Source organism: Molothrus ater, chromosome 2 (genome assembly GCF_012460135.2).
Source record: "Molothrus ater isolate BHLD 08-10-18 breed brown headed cowbird chromosome 2, BPBGC_Mater_1.1, whole genome shotgun sequence".
In the NCBI taxonomy this organism is placed as follows: domain Eukaryota; kingdom Metazoa; phylum Chordata; class Aves; order Passeriformes; family Icteridae; genus Molothrus; species Molothrus ater.
The window spans coordinates 52,570,480-52,591,937 of NC_050479.2; the positions used below are offsets into that span (position 1 = coordinate 52,570,480).

The following is a 21,458-nucleotide window of genomic DNA, read 5'->3' on the forward strand; positions in this document are numbered from 1 at the left end:
GTCCTCAATTTTCAATTTTTGAATGCATTTTAAATAGAACCCTTTTAATGTTAAGAAACCCTAACAAAATTAGTACATGTAAAACAAAACAGAAACACTACAGATAATTTATATACAGGTGTGTGTGTGTGTTTGTGTGTGTATGTATTTTTTTACATTATGTGATAAACATATACACAATCACAGAATCAAAAGACAGAATGCCTGAGGTTAGAAGGGACCTCTGAATAATCTCTGTTCCAAAACTTCTGCTCAAGCAGAGATAACCTAGAGCCATTTGCACAGGACTCTGTCTAAATAGTTTTAAATAATTCCAAGGATTTTGCCAGTGCTTAGTCACCCTAACAGTATTAAAGTGTTCCCTGATGTTCAGAGGAAACCTCCTGTGTTTCAGTTTGTGCCCATTGACTCTCACCCCGCGGGCACCACTGAAAAAAGTCTGGATCTCTCCTTTATGCACCTTCTCTTCATTTATGAATCTTACATTAATAAGATTTCCCAAAGGCCCCTCTTTTCTGGGATAAACTGACCCAGCTCTCTCAGCATTCCCTTATAGGAGAGTTGCTCCAGTGCCTTCATCATCTTTGTGAGCCTTCATTGTATTCTCTGTGGTATGTTCATGTCTCTCTTGTACTGAGGAGTCTAGAATTGGACACAGCTCTCCTGATTTGACCTCTCCAGTGCTCACTCTAGGGGAAGAATCATTCTCCTTGACTTACTGACCATACTCTGTGTAATGCAGCTCCAGATATCACCTGCCTTCTGAGGCAAGGGCACAGTGCTGGCTCCTGTTCTGCCAAGCTGCTTTCTGGCTGGGTGCCCCACAGCATCTATTAGTGCATGAATGTACATTACACATACACATATGCATGGATACACAAATATACATAGGAATTTATTTAATTCTTTTATAGTAGAATGTAGTTAGGAACCCTTTTTTTAGAAGTGAAAACCTATAGTTGTGGAAAGATGTATACAATAAAGTATGATTAGAACAGTTGAAGGTGTTCTTACCTTGTTCCCTGATGACATGTGATATAGTGATTGCCATTCCCACCCCTCAGGGAGCAAAACAGTTCATCTAAAACCTCACTAATTGTGCATAGACAAAAGTCTAACCTTGTCTGCAGGTGAAGCTGAAACATTAACTTCTGACCATGAAGTTAAGAAGCATAGAAGAGATTATATCGATGACACTAAACTCTCCTTTTCTTTCTCTCTACATTTCACAAAAGACAATAATTTATTCTATGTTTGTATCTCCTGTTCCCTGACTCAAGCTGTACTGTGAAACATTCAATGCAATGCAGCAGCATAGTTGAGCCTCTGCCTGTTTTGATTACTAATGATGTAATCTCCTTTACTGAGACGAAAACCTGGTTTCTGCTTTTTGTTGGTACACAGTGTAATGTATCTGATAATGTTGATGCTGCAGCATGAGCCAAGAATGTGTGCAGCTTCTGTTGGGCTAAACATTATTTTTATGGTGTTTTTTAAGAGTGTGAGAAGTTGCTAATGATACCTGGGCTGCTGAAGAAATTTGCAAGCAAGGGAAGTTAACACAATACTGAGTACCTAGAATAGCATGACAGTAAAGATGACGATGTTTAGTGTTTTTAAGCGAAGATGTGCATGATGAAAAGAGCACAAATATTTCCTTATAGAAATGCTTAAGTTAAAGCTAATTTGTATTCCACCGGTGTCCTGGGTTTATAAAGGCTGTTATTTGCATCTGCCTGTAACAGTAGATCACTGGATTAACTAGGAAAGCTAAAAAATAGCATAAAGCAGAGGTATTACTGTCTTTTCCTCTGTAACCCTTTTAATAATATCACTTGCAGAGGCTTGCAAATCACATCAGTAGGATAATGCATAGTCTTTGGGTATTAAATACACTGTGGCTCAGATCCAGTGAATCTGTTATAGGTATCTAAATTAGATTTCTTGCCCAGGAGTAGAAACAATACAGTCCTTATAAAATGAAGTATTTAAATACCGTGTAAGCCACTGGAGAGAGAGTGAACAGATCCCCATGAGTTCTCTTATTTCTACAGAGATGCTGTAGGTAAACTGTAGGAAGCACTGAGCCTCTAAAATCCCCTTAGAATTCACACATTACATCTGACTGTACATGATCTTAAAAATGCATATGAATTTGCATGTAATAATGAGTAGAAACCCTTTAAATCTTAGCTTAGATAACTGATGATTATGTAAACTTGTAAATTCCTTCCACAATGCAGCTGGCATTTGGCAAAGAAGTATTTCTTTGTGCTACTAAAAAAACCCAATTAACCAAGCAGTTGTCAGACAGGTTCCTTAAGTTTTGACCTTTTCAATATATATTGAGCTAGAGAAAACAATTGAAGGTTCCTTTGCTTAGCAAAAAAAGGAGGATATCATTCTATGGAGGATATCATTCTATGTCAGTCGATCTTTAAATTTGTCTTTGAGACTGGTTCTCTGTCGCCAGTGTCACTAAACAAGTGCAGCTGGTAAGAACTCACACTTGAGTAGAGTTCTAGGCTTTTAAGGTTGGTTCCTACCTACTGGTCTGGGGTAAATCCTAAGGGTGTCTGTAAACTCTGTCAGTCTCTGCAACATTTTGTAAATTCTTTCAACCATTTCTAAATAATTGAATACCAGGAGATTATAACTTGAATCTGAAAAGTCTTAAGGTATGATTCAGTTTCTTGTTCACCTATGTGTGCAGGCTTCTCCACATCAGCTGGATTCCTAACCTCTCACTATAAGCAATAAAGATGTGGTGCACTTCCCAACACATAGGAGGAAAACTGTGTGCTGATTTGACAAGTTCCATGGATTATCATGCTGCCTGGCTCCAAGCAATTTTTCTTGAAACATTCCCTTCTAAATCCAGTACTATATTTACTGTCTCTGTGTGGATTCTTAGACACCCTGTGGCATCTGAAATGGTGCTAAATGCTTGGTTTTGTGCAAGTGGCCTAAGCCAATTAAACCAAGCAATATTTTTAAAGAAATATTTATGTTAATTTAAAGCAAACAAAGATAAATTAATTACCTTAAGAATTAATAACTTCCCAGCCCTCAAAAAAAAAATTTCTGGCAAGCTTCTAGGATGATCTCCATGTTCCTCTCTTAAGTTATCAATGCAATAAAAATTTGGGCTTGAAATTTCAGTTGCCTGTATAATGACAATTACTTGAGTATAGCCAGTAGAAACAAGATAAGCTGTTATGTTTTTACTTTTCTTATATAGATCATATAGTAAAGCTAGCTTTTAAACTTTTTTATAGCAGCTTCTCTGGCAGTGGATGTAGCTTGTCAGCTGATACTTTACCTGAATAAAGAGGATACTTCAATGCAGTGTGCAAGATACAGTCAGAAGGATTTTTTGTTGTGCCTTTTAGATAGTTCTAAAATTGTCAAAAAGTCCTGTCAACATGGCTGGGATTTTTTTTTTTTTTTGTGTAAATAAATGACATGTGAACATTTGTAAATAGTGAAAATGATAACTGCTCAACTTCATTTCCAAATACATTTTATTATCAGTTTAGTAAATACCGGTAAATATCAGTGAAGTTTTAGTAAATGCTTTGAAGTTGTCAAAAGGTGCTGTTCAAATAAAAGAGTGTGGCAACATAATTCTATAATACTATTTCTTTATGAAACACAGGCAACTTACCTCGCTTTTTATTCAGTTTCTCATGATATACTGAGCATATGGTTTGCTACTAAATATTTTAGGGTAAATTTCTTTAATGGAAGACTGGATTTCCACTAATTAAATCACATCTTCACATGGTCATAAAATGCAAACTTGTGTCACTTAAATTTATTCTGTTTTGTGAAATATTTAGAACAATAATTTTATAAAGTATGTTTCATACATATCCCCACTAGAATGTATAGACTGTGTCCATGTGAAAACACATATTTATGAATAAATTAGACTATATTAACTAAATAATCAATTAGAAGCTCTGGTCATATAAATAAGAGAATATCTTTCCTTGACCTTTGAAATAGCATCATTCTTAAATGAGTTACATTCATAATACAGTAACATTTACATAAAATGGTGTCTTCCATTTGGAGAAGACATGTGTTGCCTGTTGCTTATGTTTTTACAAGGTCATATGATCTGTAGTCATTTTTTGGCAGGTTTATATCTTTTTCTCTCTTACTGATTGTCAGATTGACAGTCATATTGTCATGGGTTGCCCCTGGCTGGATGCCACTCTACCCTCCCCTCCAAAACTGGACAGGGGAGAGGAAGTATTATGCAAGGCTCGTGAATTGAGACAAGTTTTGCTGTTAGTTGTTGATGTTCCATGAACCATACTTCCAGAGGTCATGCAAATATAACTCATTGAACGTAATTAGGACAAAGATCAGTCACTGCTTTCAGCAATTGTTAACAGGGAATTTTAGAAGCAAAAACCATTATTGCTGTTGATGTCATTGAAATTCATCGCTCTTAAGTGAAGAAGGAAGGAATGTACCCTCTGTAATGTTAAGTCCCTATTTTTTGTAGTGTAGCACTCTTCTGCTTTCTTCCTTGTCCCTTAGATTGATTCAGCATAATAGACAAGCACAATATAACACACATTTTCTTTTCTATTTTTTTTTATTTGAGTCATCAACATTTCAGAGATTGTGAATATCTTAAAAGAATTCTTCCTATTCAATATTTTTAATATTTAAACATTAAATATACTCTGGAAAACGTGTTTAAATACAGTCCCCCTTCTGTGATGTTTTCTTATCCATCTTTTTTGCCTACTTCTAAGATTGAAGACTGTATTTGAATCAGGAGAGCATTATTTATGGGAAAAAAAAGTTTCTTTTATGTTCCATTTCTTTGTACTTATTCTCATATTAGAATTTTATTAAAATTACATCAATTCTGGTAGACTACAGCTTACTGCAGTTAAGAGGTAACTACAGTAAAAAAATAAAAAGCCAGTAATTTTCAAATATGGGCTGTTAGTTGTTATTGACTGAATAATGTTTGTATTCCATTTGTTAGCATCTGTCGTGCCTTTACCTAATCTCATATTTATCACTTTTAGAAGAAAAAAAAAAAGAATTCAATTCAGAAGAACTTCAAATAAAGACATCTGTCTTCAAACAAAAGGAGACCAGACAACATTTTGTCAAAGACCAACCTTTTTGTTGCTTCTAGTGTTGGGGCATTTTTTATATTTTCTCTTATTTTAAATGTGATTGGTGTTTTATTAAGTTTTGTTTCACTTTCTTTTGAATGAAATGTGACCTTTTGAATGCAATCTGACATTTTATTATTTCTTATGTAGTATGGCAAAATATACATAGCTCTCAGAATTATGAACTTAATTTTTTCCTCAAGGAGTAGAGAAGAAAACCTGCAAGGTGCTCTACAAGACATTAATCTTACCTAACTTTATCTAGAAACTTAATATTTACTTTCAGAAGCAATTTATCTTGAAATAAAGATATTTTTCTTCATTTTCTGTAGAATAAGCATACCGTGATGAAGTAAAATGTAGATCTGGGCATCAGTAGAATTGTGTAGTAAGCTTGCATCTTAGATTTTGCCCTCCTTATTTCAGTCTCTCTGTAAAATACATAGATTGATAAAATTGTCATGAAAAGATGTCACTGGAGGCAGAAGATGGGGTGGGAGAGTTTAAAACAATTTCTCTTTTCCTAAAGTGAATAACATTTGAATCAATAATACATCCAGTTGATAAGTCAATTGGTCAAATTAGTACCAGTTTCAAAGACAGACCTGGTTGTACAAGGAGTTCAACAAAAGGCAATATGTGTGCCAAAAAACTGTGGGCATATTTATAAATTAAGTTAAAATTTTAACAATGTCGTAAAAGACAACATGGCTTTCCTTATAGAAAATAGTACTGAAGATTATAATAAATGAGATTGCTAAACCATAAGCTTTGGAGAAGAGTTAATGTTGTGAAAGTGATTTCAATATCACGGTTTAATTACTTGCCACAGATGCTACCAATGAATGTTCCAATTCCATTACGTAGTTTATTTGAGAGGAAGGGGGAAAAAGACAGTTTCTTTATTTCTGTATCAAACGTACAGCCTCAGGGAATGTGTGTTTACATGGTTGAAGGTTTCACTAGTAAATTCTTTAGGGTAATCTAATGGTAAGTTAAAGAAAACAAGCTTCAACTATGCTATATTAATTTTTTGGTTTGGATTTTGTACCCTGATGTGGGGGAAGAATAGGGAGGACTTGGTTATAACTGAAGGGTAGAAAGGTAGTTTAAAATTTCTTCTGAATATGGAATAGTATTTTATGTGTTGGGGAAAAGGAATTGCAAATCGAATGAATACTGAACAGATTTCCTCTGCCAGTGACTATGGTCATCAAAAATGCAAGCTTAGTAGATGTCAGAATTTGGATTTCAAAGAGAAAACACAATTGGATCTTTTTTTCCAAAATTCCAGTCTGAGACTAATCATTGTTATTGATATGTGACTGATCTCTATGCTATATATTATCACCTGCATGCATGCAGAGATCACAGACTTGCATTGAGATCTGCGGTGTCTAAGCAGTAAATCCTGATGTAGATTATTTGTAATAGAAATGATTAGCGACATGTTTCTAGGAAAAAACTGGTCTTAAAGATCTTTAGTCTGCTGCATCTTATTGCTGAGAAGAAAATAATCTTTGTCTGAGGATACAGAAATCTGAGGGATTTAGTATAGTCTTTCTTCCTGAGTTGGTTGAGCAGCTGGCTTGACTAACACATCATGAATAATTTAGTCCATAAGCAAGACAAATATTGAATTTCATATACTGAATATTTGTTGTACTACAGAAAAATGCCTGGAAATCTCTGTGCTAAAAACTTTACTGAAATCATTAATTAAACATGAATAAGAAAAAAAAAGAATTTAAAAGAGATCCAGAATGTTCGATGAGCTGAAAAAAGATGGTAGAAAACAAAATGAGATGTGATAAATTTGAGGTATTATTAAATGCAGATATTTTTCATTATTTTTTTCTAAGACAAAATATTGAAATTACTGTTTTAAAAGCTAGCAAAACCTCAAATGAAAAATTAGAAATAAGCTTTTAAAAAAAATTCAATATAAGACTCCTGATTACAAGTCAAGTGAGTAAAGCAGATGGTTATGTTGGATTTAGCTCAATACATTCAATTCCTAGCAAAACAAAAAGGTTGTTTGTTAATGTTGCAAAGGTTCCTATGGATCAAATGGAATATATAATGGAGTTGAAACTTCAGGTACATAGAGGATCAGTTTGAGACCTTGTGTTTTCTATGTTTAGAAGTCCCCAAAAAAGTTAACAAATTTTATAGTTTTTTCATTGTTTAAAACCTAAAGGGCAGCCTGAGGGATTGTTTAAGTGTTTTCATTTTCTTTATATAAAATCTAATTGCAAATGAGGATCTGTATAATAAATGACACTATTGATAATATCTCAGAATGCAAAAATTCACAGAAAATTCTATGACTGAAGTGCATTTTACTTTCAAGATATAGTAATTTAAAAGAAAGAGTTAAGTGATATATATCTTTGCAATAAATTCACAATTATACAATTCTTGATGTTGTACCTTCTGTTATGAAAAGCAAAGGGGGTTTTTGTGTACAAAACTGTCCCAATTTTCCATAATTTTTGATGGTTTTTATGATGACAATTAAATTTTAGTTTGAACTTTTAAAGGTTTTTAAATTTATTCTTGTTCTCTGAGTATAATTCTTAAACATTGTAACAATGTTAATGTTTAATAAATAGTCCCAATTATTTTCTCACATAAACAGTGCAAATGTGCTGCTCTTCTCACTCCTGTTTCCTTAGGATTTTTTTCATGAATACCTAATTTAGTATGTATAAAAATAAGATTTGGTGTATATTTTTCCTTTTGAAAGTATTATTGATGACTAAAATATCTTGCTGATTTTACTTTTCTTTACTATTTTTTTACTTTATTTTTCTGAATAGTTAATAATATTACTAGTGGACATCACTTACATTTCTAGTGTAAGCATATAAATTAATACCTTGCATTGTCAAGACAGTCATAATGATCTCTTAGTAAAATCTGTTCTTTTCAATGATAAATGTTAGGCAGAATATTTAGTTAATATTGAAATAGCAATAATTAATCAGATATTGAAAGAAGCAAACCATACTTTAATTCTATTCCCCAGTACCTGTGATTAATTTTCATAACTTCATCCCAGGCAAGACCATCAAATTGGTAAGAAAACATGCTGTAAATTTTCAACTGAAATTTTCAACTGTAGTTGCATAGGTCACTATTAAGCCTATCCCATTAATTCAAAGGTTTTTAATGAAGAAGTTCAAATAGATTAAAAAATAGTCTTTATACCAAAAAAAGTGCTATCCAATTGAAGTAGCTAAGAGTTTATTCCTTATGTAAAGAAAGAATTAGTACTTCTTGGGGGACTTTTTTTTCATTCATGTTTGCAGTGAAACATAAATAGCTTGATTTTTCTTAAAATGGGTATGTTTATATAAAACTGTAATCAGAATGGCAATTAATTAAGTTGAAATTTGCAGTTGCAATAATATTACAGGCATTTCCTTCAACTGTCTTAGAGTCAGAAAACACAAAATGTCAGCAAATTTATTCCTTTCACCACATTAATCAATAGAAATGCTTGTATTCATATGGTAATATTTTGATGTAGGAATCATGACCTCTAGCAGCTCTAGGCAGATAAAAATTCTTCAAATTGAAGCTTTGTCCATAGAAATACAGCATTTCCTAACATCTTGAGCAGCTTGAGCATGGTAAGACTTTGAAAGTATACTGACAACTATTTCTGTAGAAAGTTTCAAAGCAGTATTTTTATTCTTTCCAGAAACTCATATAAAACCTTTATTTGCTTTTCATTTTAATCTGTACAAAGAACAATCATGACCTTACATTTCAGAATTCTATTCTTTCCTAGCAGCAGCATTACTGTGATCATCAACAATAACCAGCTGTAACAAATCTGTACGTGGAAGACTCATAAAAGGACAATGATGGCTAATCAAACTTCTCTCTTGAAAAACACTCAAAATGCAAACTTTAGGTCATTAATTCTTCAGGATTTTGTTTCATATGGTAATGTGATTCTCTGACTCAAGGTTGTCAAGTGACTTGGGATATATTTTGGATCAAGGAAAAAACTTGTGGACTTTTTTAAAATGAAATGTGCCATGAAAATCCACATTTCATTTATTCACAAGGCATTTAGAGGACTTTTGACTTTTTGTTCTTCTGTTATAATTATTAATACCATTAAGATAATTCTAATCCTCTGTTCTGTGTGACATTGGCATGTAAGTTTCTAAGGGCACAGAACTCTTTAGGGTTTTTCAGAGGGAAAATGCATCTAGAAACTGGGATAATTTTTAGAGAACTGGAAGTTGCTTTCTACCTGTGAAAAAATTAATAGGTTTGGGTATGAAATTTAATCCTAATCAGTGGTGTACAGAGTAATTATATGTTTTTAAGGACTATTCAAGATTCTAAATCATAATAAACACTCGTGGGCAGATACAGACCACATAATGCATAATTTTGAATGATGCTGTCCCTCTTTTGGAAATATCTATCTCTTGGATTACAGATTAAAACTTTTGCATGTGCTGAGTATTTAATTTTGGCACGCAGGGAGTACTTTCTCACTTTGTTCACTTTTATAGCCCTGATTTCTGTCCTGGAGGAATTACCCATGTTTTTTTCACTTTAGTGGTAGGAACCTGATAGTGTTTTGTCATATCCCCTTTTGGACAATTAGTGTGTCTGAGGCACGTATCAAGGTGGAATCTGAGGTTAGTTCATCCTGACTAAGTGAATATTGTCATGCCTTCCACTTTTCACAAGATAGATATTTTATCTAAATAACCAGGGGGTGTTCTTTGCCTCTTCAGAAGTATAAGGTCATTACAGAATCTTTGGTGAGGCAGCTCTTTGCTTCTTCCATTGCCTTATAGTCTCTCCCAAGAGTGGAGTAAAGGAAAAAGTGGTCTTTTTCTTTCCAGGTAGGTGGAAACTGTTTCCCTAGTGGTGGCTGAATTTCATCCTAGATGACACAGGGTAGAAAGGGACCAGTTCCATCTCTCAGATGATCGATTATGTAGAATATGTGTGACTTTGCTTAAGGCCATTCAAATCAAGTATTCAGATTCCCACAATCATAGCTGCAAATCACTGGGATAACAGAGAGGCTGGGGGAGATCTGTCAGGAAGCAACAAATGCAGAGCTGCTCATAAAGGAAGGAAGGAAAGAAGGAGGCAGCTGAAGGTAAGAGCAAGGCGGGCAGCAATCGGTGCAGTCCTGTGGTGCACCCACAGTCGGTCACTGAACCAGTACCCAACTACTCCTTTTTTCTCATTAGACATTTTCCTTTTGGCAGTACTTGAGTGCTTTACACTCTAGATCTCAAACTGAATGTGCTTTACTGAGTTGAAACATGCCTGCTCTCTGCAGCATGGTGCTAGAAGTCATTTGGAAGTACATCTAAGAAAGGACTTTTTGGGGGTTTTAATTGGGAAAAAATGAGAAATGTGATGACACAAAGTGGCAAAAAATTCTCAGGATATTGCTAGTCTGAGAAGTTCTAGCAATGGTAAAGTTAACTATGCTGGCACTGATACTGTAGTCTTTTGAGAAGCTACAGCTCTGTGAATTTCCACATTACAAAGCCCAGCAATATTCAGTTAATATTAGATACAATTCTCTCCTAATGATTTATGTCATAGACATGGAAGAGCAAGCTGAACATAATATGGTTTCCAGGGAAACATCCTTATTAACTGAATTTCCTGATCAAGTGCATCCTGATTTAATAAAAATATATTGATTGTTGTGACATAATCAGGAAAGATAACTATGGAGTTAAAAAGCTTTGACGCAGATTACTGAAATTTAGACAACAGGAAACAGCTTTATATAAATTCTGATTTCTAAATAGTAGCTTCAATTTAGGTTTTGGGTTTTTTTTGTGTTTTTGGTTGGTTTTTTTGGGGGTTTTTTTTGTTATTCACAACTTCTAGTCTTTAGAGGATTCAGAAATAGAGTGTTTATCACAAGTTAGCCCATGTTCTAAAAAATTTAATAGAAGGAATGATTAATTTTTTAAGGGACATGAACAAATGTTTCTGTCCACTTTTAAGTTTTTATTTGAATTTTTTCTGTTTTTTTTTCCCATTTTCTATTAATTTTAAGGTGAATTTTTAACTTGAAAGAAAAAGAGATTCAGCTTTTATTTGTGGTTGGTGAATTAAGTCTCAGAATTTTGGGACAGAACAGTGTTCACAGATTATTTCTTCTTTATTTGAAATAGCTGGCAACTCAGTTGAAAGATTTCAAAGATAAATATTTGCTTTAAGAGCCTAAGCCTTTCTGGGTAAAGGACTAATGGTCTAAAAAGAAATCACTGATATTATTGTTTGATTTTGATCCTGACTGATATAATAAGCTTGCCATAAAAACCTTTGTCATCAATTTAATTAATTCCATTAAGCATTAGAAAGTCTATGTAACTTAATAGTACCTCAAATTTGTGCAGAGAAAACTGGTAATTTGATTTCTTACTTCTCTTGTGCTTGTATTCTATTTAGTTAATGTTGACAGAGTACTGTTTGGTTCTGTAGTCCTAAATGTGTGTTAAATCATTTTGCAGTCATCCTATCTAAAATCTGGACATGATTTGTCTTCAGATCTTTGATTTTCTAGTCTATTGAGCAGTGTGCTGAACACTGTAAAGGAAAAAAATCAAAAAATGAATATATGAAAAATCTTAAGATTATGAGATAAAAAATAACCTAGTGTTATGAAATATGCTTATCATGCCTGTTTATAAACATAATTTTAATATTCTTATTTAGTAATATTAATTGAATAATAACCAGAACAGGCACACACAAATACACAGAAACCTTTATCAAAGAATCATAGAGTGGTCAAGACCCTTGAAGATCATCTTGTTCCAGCCTCCCTACCAAGGGCAGGTGCACCTTCCACTAGATCAGGTAGCTCAAAGCCCCATTCAGCCTGGTCTTGAACACCTCTGTGGGGACCCTAAGAGGCATGCCCTGAGTTAGGGGACACAAGCCACTCCTTCCCAACAACTGCATTTTTACACCTCCAGGGGTGTGGCATCCACAATTTCTCTGGACAACCTCTTCCAGTGCCTCACCACCCTCAGAGAGAAAAAAAAAATTCTCCTTATATCAAATTTAAAGCTACTCTCTTAATCTGAAAGCATTCCCTCTAGTCATGTCACTGCTCTTGTAAATAGTCTTGCTTCATCATTCCTGTAAATTCACTTGAGATACTGGAAGGCTGCAATTAGGTCATTCCTAAGCCTTCTCTTTTCCAGGCTGAACAATCCCAATTCTCTCAGTCTTTCCTCATAGGAGAGCTGCTCCATCCCTCTAATCATCTTGGTGGCTCTCCCCTGGACTCTCTCCCACAGGTCCATGTCCAAGCTGATGCAGCCCTGCAGGTGGGGTCTCACCAGAGCAGAGGGGCAGAGTCCCTTCCCTGTCCCTGCTGCCCACGCAGCTTTGGATGCAGCCCAGGACACGTTTGGCTCTCTGGGCTGTGAGTGCCCATGGCTGGGTCATAGTCCAGCCTCTCAGTCACCAGCACCCCCAAGCCCTTCTCAGCAGGGCTGGTCTTGAGCTGTTCATCCCCCTTCCTGTGTTGATACTGGGGGCTGTAACATCTATCTATTGCCTTTCTTTCAGCCATCAACTCATTTCATGACTAATGCCTAAAATCAGAAGCAGACAACAGCTGTCTACATGTGCCAGCTGTTAATATTTCAGATGTCACAGAAAACGTGTTATCTGCCAAAGGCTGACAGATTGACAAAGGACATTCAAGCTTCTTCTGCAGCCATTGAAGTCCAGATGAAATAGCTGAGAGCTCTTAAAAGGAATCTAGCTTCCTCTCTTTAGGCAACTGCAAAACAATTTGCATATGATTGCATATATATGTCTGAGGGAAGACATCCTTAGACTCAGTGTCATGGTTTGACACTGGCACAATGCCAGTGCTTCTATGAAGATACTTTTTCTCTGGTTTCTGCTGTGAGATGTGACTAGGAATAAGCAAAGCAGGCTCTTACTTAGGGAAAAAAAAAGAACCAGAACTTTATTAACTACTCTACAACTACAGATAAAAAGGAACACACACACAGGGAAAATGAAAACTTCACAAGTGCATTTCTTCTTCTCTCCACCAAATTTTTAACACAATACATTTGGTTCTTCAAATCACTAACTCTCGGTCTAGCACTACTTTTTAGACAATCAATCTTCAGTTCATCAAGAGGAGAGGAGTCTTTCTTGTGCCATGGGCTTCCCCTGGAAACACAGCTGAAGCCTCGTGTGTTTCTGTGTCACTCGTGGCACTGCCCGGAGTACATCTGCCGTTGTGACTTCTTCTTTTCATGTTTAGTGCTCTCACTACTGAACACGGACCAGAACTGCTTTTAGGGTTGTCTTTTAAGGATGCTCTGTCTTGATCTAAAAAAGGCACAGTCTCTCTTTTGGGACACCTGTCCCCACAATCTCTCCTTTGGGACACCTGTCCCCCCCATATTTTTTCACCCCCTGGGGCCAAGGGGCATCAACACTGAGCAGTCTCTGTATCACAAATCTCTCTTTTGGGACACTTGTCTCCACAATTTCTCTTTTGGGACACCTGTCCCCCCTATATTTTCACCCCCTGGGGCCGAGGGGCATCAACACTGAACCTTCTTGGTTCTGAGGCCATTGCCTCTCCCTAGAATGCAGTCTCTGTATCACAAGGAACATGGTTCTGTCTATGGCTATACAAAAAGAGTCTAGCAAAAGCTACTCTATCATCTCTTCCCACTAGGATTCTTCTCTATTCTTCTACTATCTCTCACTCGCCTAGACTTCTCTCACACTGGCTCATTTCTTTCTTCATCTTCTACTCTATCTTCTAGGAGAGGTCAATGTTCTGTAAAGTTCTCATTCTCCAAAAAGGGGTTAAAAGCTCCTACAAGCGGCCGGCTGAACCCCACCCCGTCTTCTCCGTCCCAGCCGTGCTGCCGGCACAGGCCCATGTTTATCAAGCTTCAAGGTTACAGTCCCAGGCAGCGGCTCTTTCTCTCTCTCTCTCTCTGTGTCTCTCAGGGGGGGCTGCCCGATGGCTCCCGGTGTCTCTCTTTCTCTCTCTTCCACCCTTCCACCCCCGGGCTCAGGCTTACCTCTCTCGGCCTCATGGCTTTCCCCTCCCCCTGCCCAGCCAGCAGCTGGGCCGGGGCAGAGACCCGAACTCTTTCCCGCCGGAAACCCAAAAGAACTTTCCCAGGGGAGAGCTCTGCTTTTAACTCCGTGTTCTCAGAGGCGTGTCTATGTCTTAATGGCCAGGTTAAATGCTAATATTAAAGTCTGAATATCTATTGGCCAAAAACACAGCATCCCAAAAAACACATTTCTTGTCAAACTACTACACTCAGGAATGAGCTTCTTCTGCTTGCTGGCCTTTAGCTGCTTCTCTGAATATTATTTGATCTCTCAGATAAATGTTCTATGATATCTAGAAATTTACTGCACTGTACAGATATGCTCTTATATGCAATTAAATCCTGCTCTAATTTGGATGTCTTAGGTTGTCTGGTATACCAATATGGGTCTGGCAGATATGGCACAAAATCTGGATGAGCATTGCACTCTTCTGGCCAGACATCAGTGAGATCACAGAATCAGAGAATCATTCAGGTGGGAGCAGGCCTCGGGAGTGCTACAGTCCAACTCCTGCTCAGAGCTAGGTCACTTGTGAGGTTAACCTAATTCAATGGGATCTTGAAAACTTACATGGTAATCTACAACATCTCAAAAGCTGGTAGATACATGTATGTAGGCAAGTGAATCAAACACAACATCTACAACTTGCAGCCTCCTTCTTTGGAATCACAATAGACTATCCTTGCACCTGTATGAACTGAGCATTGCTCAGGTGGGAACATTGTTTTTGTTTGGTTTTAAAAATAAGGAATGTTCCTGCAAAGAGATGCCTTCTGTGTTCTTTCAGTGTTGTGCTGGAAACCATTAAAAATAAGTCAACTTACAAGACACTATTTAGTTTTTTTCAAAGCCTTCAGTAAAAGATTAGTAAGATTGTAGTCTTAAGGGCTGGTGAAACACTGGCCTTAAAATCCTTTAAAAATCAACTATTTCATTTTCTCTCTGTGTTCCAAGAAAACATAGCCCTGTAAAACTGTGTGTTCTAGAATGAAGAAATATACTTGTGACATCCATTTGTATTTGTCTCTCATTGATAGTATTGCTTTTCTAGGAATTTCTAGGCTGTTTTATTCACTTACTGTCATTCACAGATATTGGCTGACCTGGAAAACCATGCACTTTTTAAAGATGACCTAGAATGTCAGAAGCTTATTCTGGAAGCCATGAAATATCATCTTTTACCAGAAAGAAGAACTCTTATGCAAAGTCCAAGAACTAAGCCTAGAAAATCTACAGTTGGAACACTTTACGCTGTTGGAGGAATGGATAACAACAAAGGTATTATAGGATATTTGTTGCTTTATGAGTTATACTTCATATTTTCTTTGTCAGAAAATGGTGACATAACTTTCTATTGCAAGATTGGTGGGGGGATGTCTAAATCAATCAAGAAATGTTGCCAAGATTTTGGTCCAGTGAAAATCTCCTGATATTTAAAGAGAAGCATAATACAGTTAGAGAAAAGAAACTGAGTTTTGAGTTCATTCTTTGTTCAAAATTATTATAATTTTCAGAAAGAAATTTAACAAAAAAGCTAGAATGGTAGTAGTATACCTTAGTTACAGTTTTCTAGAATTTGTTTTTCCTTTTTAAGTCAAAACTTCTCTCGGTTTTTCTAACCTTTGATAAAAGGCAGCTTGATATGCGGTGTATTTGATCCTTAAGTAATTGTCTGGGATATTAATGATGATTCATGGGTCTTCCAATGCAGAAATTTTTAAGTCTTCTAGAGAGAAAATATAACTAGCTTCAGCTAGATTGCTAGTTTGTCAACAGATAAAGGAAGATAAAATTAGCCCCATTTTTCTATGAAGTAGGAAAAAGTGGAAAATTTATTAAAGCATTTTGTAATCATTTGTTTGGAATAAGAGTTATGATGATAGGTTGTGCTTTCATTTCTGGTAAATTTAATCCACTGTTTTCTTGAATGGAGTGAAACAAAATACTTGAACTAAAAGCTAGCTATATTACAAGTTTATATACTCAAAAAGGCTTTATTTTTTTTTTGTGATATTCGCTAACAATTCTGAAGCATTTAAATTTTCATGTCCATATTTAGACTGAAGACTATACCTTCAGGAACAAAAAATAAACTGTACTTTTAAAAGTATATTATAAAATTCTATCTTTAGTATTTCCCAAATCTTAGTCTAGGTGCTGTTGTTAAAGTTGTTTCACTAAATAGCTGTGACAATATTGTTTGCAAAATTCCATGGCATGTTTTTTTTCCCATACAGTTGTACCAGTGATTAGAATGTATGACATCTGTGCCTGTGTGAAAATAAATGGGTAGCATCAAGAGAAATATGACAAGCAAGTTGAGGCAGCTTCATGCTTTTGAAATGAAGCTGTGCCAGGGGAGGTTTAGATCAGATACCAGGAAAAGATTCTTCACCCAAAGGGTGATTGGGCACTGGAAGAGCCTCCCCAGGGAAGTGGTTACATCACAAAATCCGTCTGAGTTCGAAAAGTGTTTGGAAAATGCTCTCAGTCACATGGTGTGATTCCTGGGGATGTCCTGTGCAGGGCCAGGAGTTGGACTGGGTGGTCCTTGTGGGGCCCTTCCAACTCAGCTTATTCTGTAGCTATGTGACTCTGTGACTGTGATTCTGCCCTTCAAACCCACTTTCTTGAGGCCCCCCGTGGAGTATGGAATCTATTTCTGGGATCCTATAATGACACCCATCTGCAGTGAGTCTTGAGGAGGGCCACAAATTTGATCAGAGCACTGGAGCACCTCTCCTGTGAAGGCAGGCTGAGAGACCTGGGACTGTTCAGCACAGAGAAAAAAAGGGCTCCGGGGAGACCTTATAATAACCCACCTTCCAATACCTAAAAGAGCCAACAAGAGAGCTAGTGACAGTTTTTACAAGGCATGTAGTCATAGCACAAGGGGCAATGACGTCAAACTGAGGTTGTAGGTTCAGATCAAACATTAGGAAGTAATTGGTTACTGAGGGTGGTGGTGAGATACTGGTGCATGTTGCCCAGAGAAGTTGTCCCATGCCTGGAAGTGTTCAAGGCCAGGCTAGATAAGGCTTTGAGCAATATGGTCTAGAGAAAAGTATCCATATCGTGGCTCAGGGGTTGGAACTAGATGCTCTTTTGTGTTTGAAGGTCCCTTCAATCCCAAACTGTTCTATGATTCTATGGCAATAAGAAATTGTTGATGAAAGAACCAATACATACACATATATATATATATATATATATATATATATATATATATATATTCTTAAAGTAGCTGCAGATTATTTTTGTCCTTTTAACAGTTATAAAAAATTGTGTAGCTAAATGTTAGTCATGGATATGCAGAGAACATTGTCTTTGGATGATAAAATACAAAGACTGTTTCCTCTTACTTACGACAAATTACAATAAACACAAGGATTCAGGTAGGAAATGACCCAATAATGAATCCAATTTGGGTGCAGCTGTATTTGTTCTCATTTACTATTAATATCTGTTTCTCAATAAAAATACAGAGATATTTAGGATGACAGCACGAGGCAAAGCCCCATTACCACATCAAGACACAGCCTATTTTGCAGATTCAGGTCAGGCAGAGGCAGTTAATTTCTGTAGCAGCAGGAGAAAACACACAGCAACAGAGGTTCAGCCCTCTGTTGCTGCAATCTCTGACTGAAAACTAGCAGGACTTTCACACATTTACAGCAGATAAAAACTGCTTTGAGAATGGGCTGGTATGGCAGAGGAGCATCTGCGTAGCAGGAGCCTGTGTTACAGCTGATGCAATATGTATTCCCAGCAACCCAGGCTCTGCAGCTGTGCTGTCTCAGCTTGCATCTGTTCAGCTCATCCCTCTTGTGATCCTGCTGTGTTCTTGACTAGCTTTTATGCCCAGTGAATCTTGATTCCACACATCCATTTAGGAGACCTGAGTGCTCTTTGCCTGCTTTGAAGAGGCACTGAGTTCATAAAGTGAGCCTGGGCTGGGAGATGATGCTGATACAATATTATCTCTCCTAAAGAATTAGTAATTTGTTTTTTCCCCCACAATTTTCTTCACTGAAAGACTGATATGGATGGTTGAAATTCACAATGATGTATTTTTAATACTTCCTCATGTTTGCTACCAAATGTGAAACTGTTGCAAATAATTGGCTGAGTTAGACAAATTAGTAATTTATTAACTAGCATATAAAATAGTGGCTAAGTGCAAATATTATGAAAGCATTTGAAGGTTATATGGCTCATCACATAAAAAGTAGCCTAGCATACTAAGTTTGTTTTGAAGCCTCTTCTATAATTATCTTCCTTTCCATAAAAATGAAGTGATAATTAAACTCCAGCAAACAGCAACTGGAATTTTGCCTGATGTAAGAAATTAATGCAGCATAGTACTAAATGGATAGAAAGGAAAGCATCAAAGTTAGATGGATTTGTAATTTTCATTTCCTAGACAAACTAAAAGAATTTAAATCACTTTTTCCACACACCTTTACTTATTTCTTAATTTAATTTTAAGGGCACATATAAGAAACACATTTTCTCAGTATGTCTGCATTAATGGAATGGGATGCATTAATAGATTGTGGGTATGTGCTGCTGACAATGTTCCATTTACTTTACCCATTAATATCATCACACTGACTTCTCTAATTTGGATTAGCAATATTTAATCATGTAATAGTATACAGAAGTCCACAAATAGAGGAGGATGATTGACTGAAAAAAATGAGTAATTGCAAGAAATGGACATACAGGAATTTTTAGGAATGATTAAGCTTTGACTTCCTACAGCCATACTGGAAACCCAAATATAGAGCAGAAGCCAAATGGTAGAACATGACCTATACAGTCTATGTTAGATGGTGCTATGGATTTTGAGCAGGAAAATATGCAGCAAATGGAGATTGGTATCAGTAATCAAGCAATGTTGTAATGATGTCAGAATGCTGATTAATTTCTCCTGAGGTGTTTTAACCTGTCTCACTCTAGGCAGTAGTTAGAATAATAAGGGAAAAGGAGAACTTGCAGAAAAAGAAAATAAAGGTGTTACAGTAACCATTATCTAAAACACTGGTATGTATTACTTTTGGAATAGCCCTAGACTAGCTCCTCAAAGCCCTAGATTAGTTATTTGTTTACTGAATCCCAGTCTTTAAATAAATACAAGGGAAAAAGTAATGAAAAGTTGCATGAGCAAGAAACTCTTCCATAAAAATGTAGTAGTTCATTTTAAAAAGTGATGGAATAGTCAATTTACTGAAGCACTGATATTATATATGTGTTTTGCATTAATCTTAAGACTAGACATAAAACCTGCTGCCAAAAGTACCCTGGTGGTAAACAGGTAATGTTCATCATTAAGCTATATCAAGCAATAATAAAAGTTCTTTTATTATTTTATATATACCTTTTAAAAAGATCTCTTCTATTGCCACAGATATATTAAAAAAAATGAACCTTTTGAAATTGAGGCCTCCAGTCATTCTTCTTTATACACCCACGTTGCATATTTTTCCTTTTCTTTAATGTATTTTAAATCATTGCAATAATCCTCTTTACTCCACAATTCAATTTATCAAATGTGGTTTATTACATATATATATATATATATATATATATAAAATTATTTCACAGGAATGCCATCTAGCATAGCTATATGAAGTTACTCTTGTTCTACTGAATTTTGGAGATGTCCATGCTTTTCCGGACTTTTTTAGTTTTGATTTTTGTTTTGTTTTGTTTCATTTTGTTTCTTGCAAAAACATTTCTCAAAACAGATTTAATTTAAAATTTATTTTAAATTTATATTTTTTTATTCTCATATAGGCATATTTTTTTAAATTCTGAAAAAAATATTCAAAAACCTATGGTAAATACTGTAAAAAAGGGGCAAAAATAGGGAAAGATCATGTGTTTCCTCTTAGGTAGTTCTTCCAGCTTCTTGAGATATGTGTATGAGTTGTCTGTGACTTGAATCTGCCTTCTTCCTCTTCAGTTTAGTAGGAATTTGTTAAAAATAGAATAAAAAAAAAAAACATTAAAAAGAAGAAAATGAAATTTATCAAGATTGTTAGATGGCATTTTGCACGTTGTAAAAATTGCTACAAACCACTTTGTCTTCACATACATAAAATGTTTGACAGCATTCATTATCTATCCATTTGATGCACAAAACTATCTTGAGTAAACATCTTATCTTCATCTTACTTGCATTTTCATTCTAAATATGCAACGTACAGTAACTGTGTTTAATTTTCAGAATGTGGGTGCCTAAAGTCCTGTATTTGTATAATACACAAACAGCAAAATCTACTTATGAAGACTACTTTCCTTTAAAAGAAAGAAAAGTCCAAAGTGTTTATTTCTGAATATTTCTCCTTGATGTGCTTTTTGAAAAGTTTTATATAAATATGCATACTTTGTAAGTATACTTATGATGTGCATATATCAGCCCTGGTCTGACTCCAGGAGCAGCCCCTGTCAAGCAGGGACATAAACATTCTGTTGTTACCCACTGCATAAACAGATGTTCACAAAAGAACTGAGAAGTGAGAACTTGATGGTCCTTCTTGCAATCCTACTCTTTTTATTGATAACATCACATATTTGTCATTACCACTCCTCTGTATGAGTTTCTTCTGACTTTGGTGCTAATTTGTTTTCACCGGTGTTTTCCATGAGGACATTTCTTATCTTAAAGAATCTTAAAGAATGTATTCATAGCCTTAAAATACCTCAAAAGCACAATAAGCCAAAATAAATTGTGCCTCTGACATTCCAAGCAGCTGTCAGTATACCACTTTTTTATTTAGACACCTACAGTTTTTCTCTGAAATCTTGTCTGCTCTATTTAAGCAGCAGTTCTATGTCAGCTAACAACTGCAGTGTTTTCAAGTATCAGAAGTGAGCAATTTTGCTGAGATAGATGTGAAGGAGCAGTGAAGGGTACTGGGGTTGTTAAGGCTGCGGAAAAGGAGGCTCTGGAGAGATATTATCACTCTGTACCACTACCTGAAAGGAGTTTGTGCAAGGTGGGAGTCAGTGTCTTTTCCCTAGTAACAAGCAATACAGCAGGAGGTAATTACACCAAATATCACCAGCAGAGGCTATGACTGGACATTAGGAAAAATTTTTTCTGGTGAAAGAGTTGTCAAGCATTGGAACAGGCTGCCCAGTGAAATGGTTGAGTCTCCATCCCTGGAGGTATTT

General features: G+C 35.8%; 1 protein-coding gene across 2 annotated transcripts in view; it reads left to right on the forward strand.

The window, feature by feature from the left end:
- KLHL1 (kelch like family member 1) overlaps window positions 1-21,458 on the forward strand; it is a 218,527-nt gene that overhangs the window by 120,442 nt on the left and 76,627 nt on the right. For both annotated transcript variants that reach the window (XM_054518600.1, XM_036387829.2), the window contains exon 6: window positions 15,368-15,554. In XM_054518600.1, coding sequence (XP_054374575.1) covers window positions 15,368-15,554 — 187 coding nt within the window. The remainder of the gene's footprint in view (window positions 1-15,367; window positions 15,555-21,458) is intronic.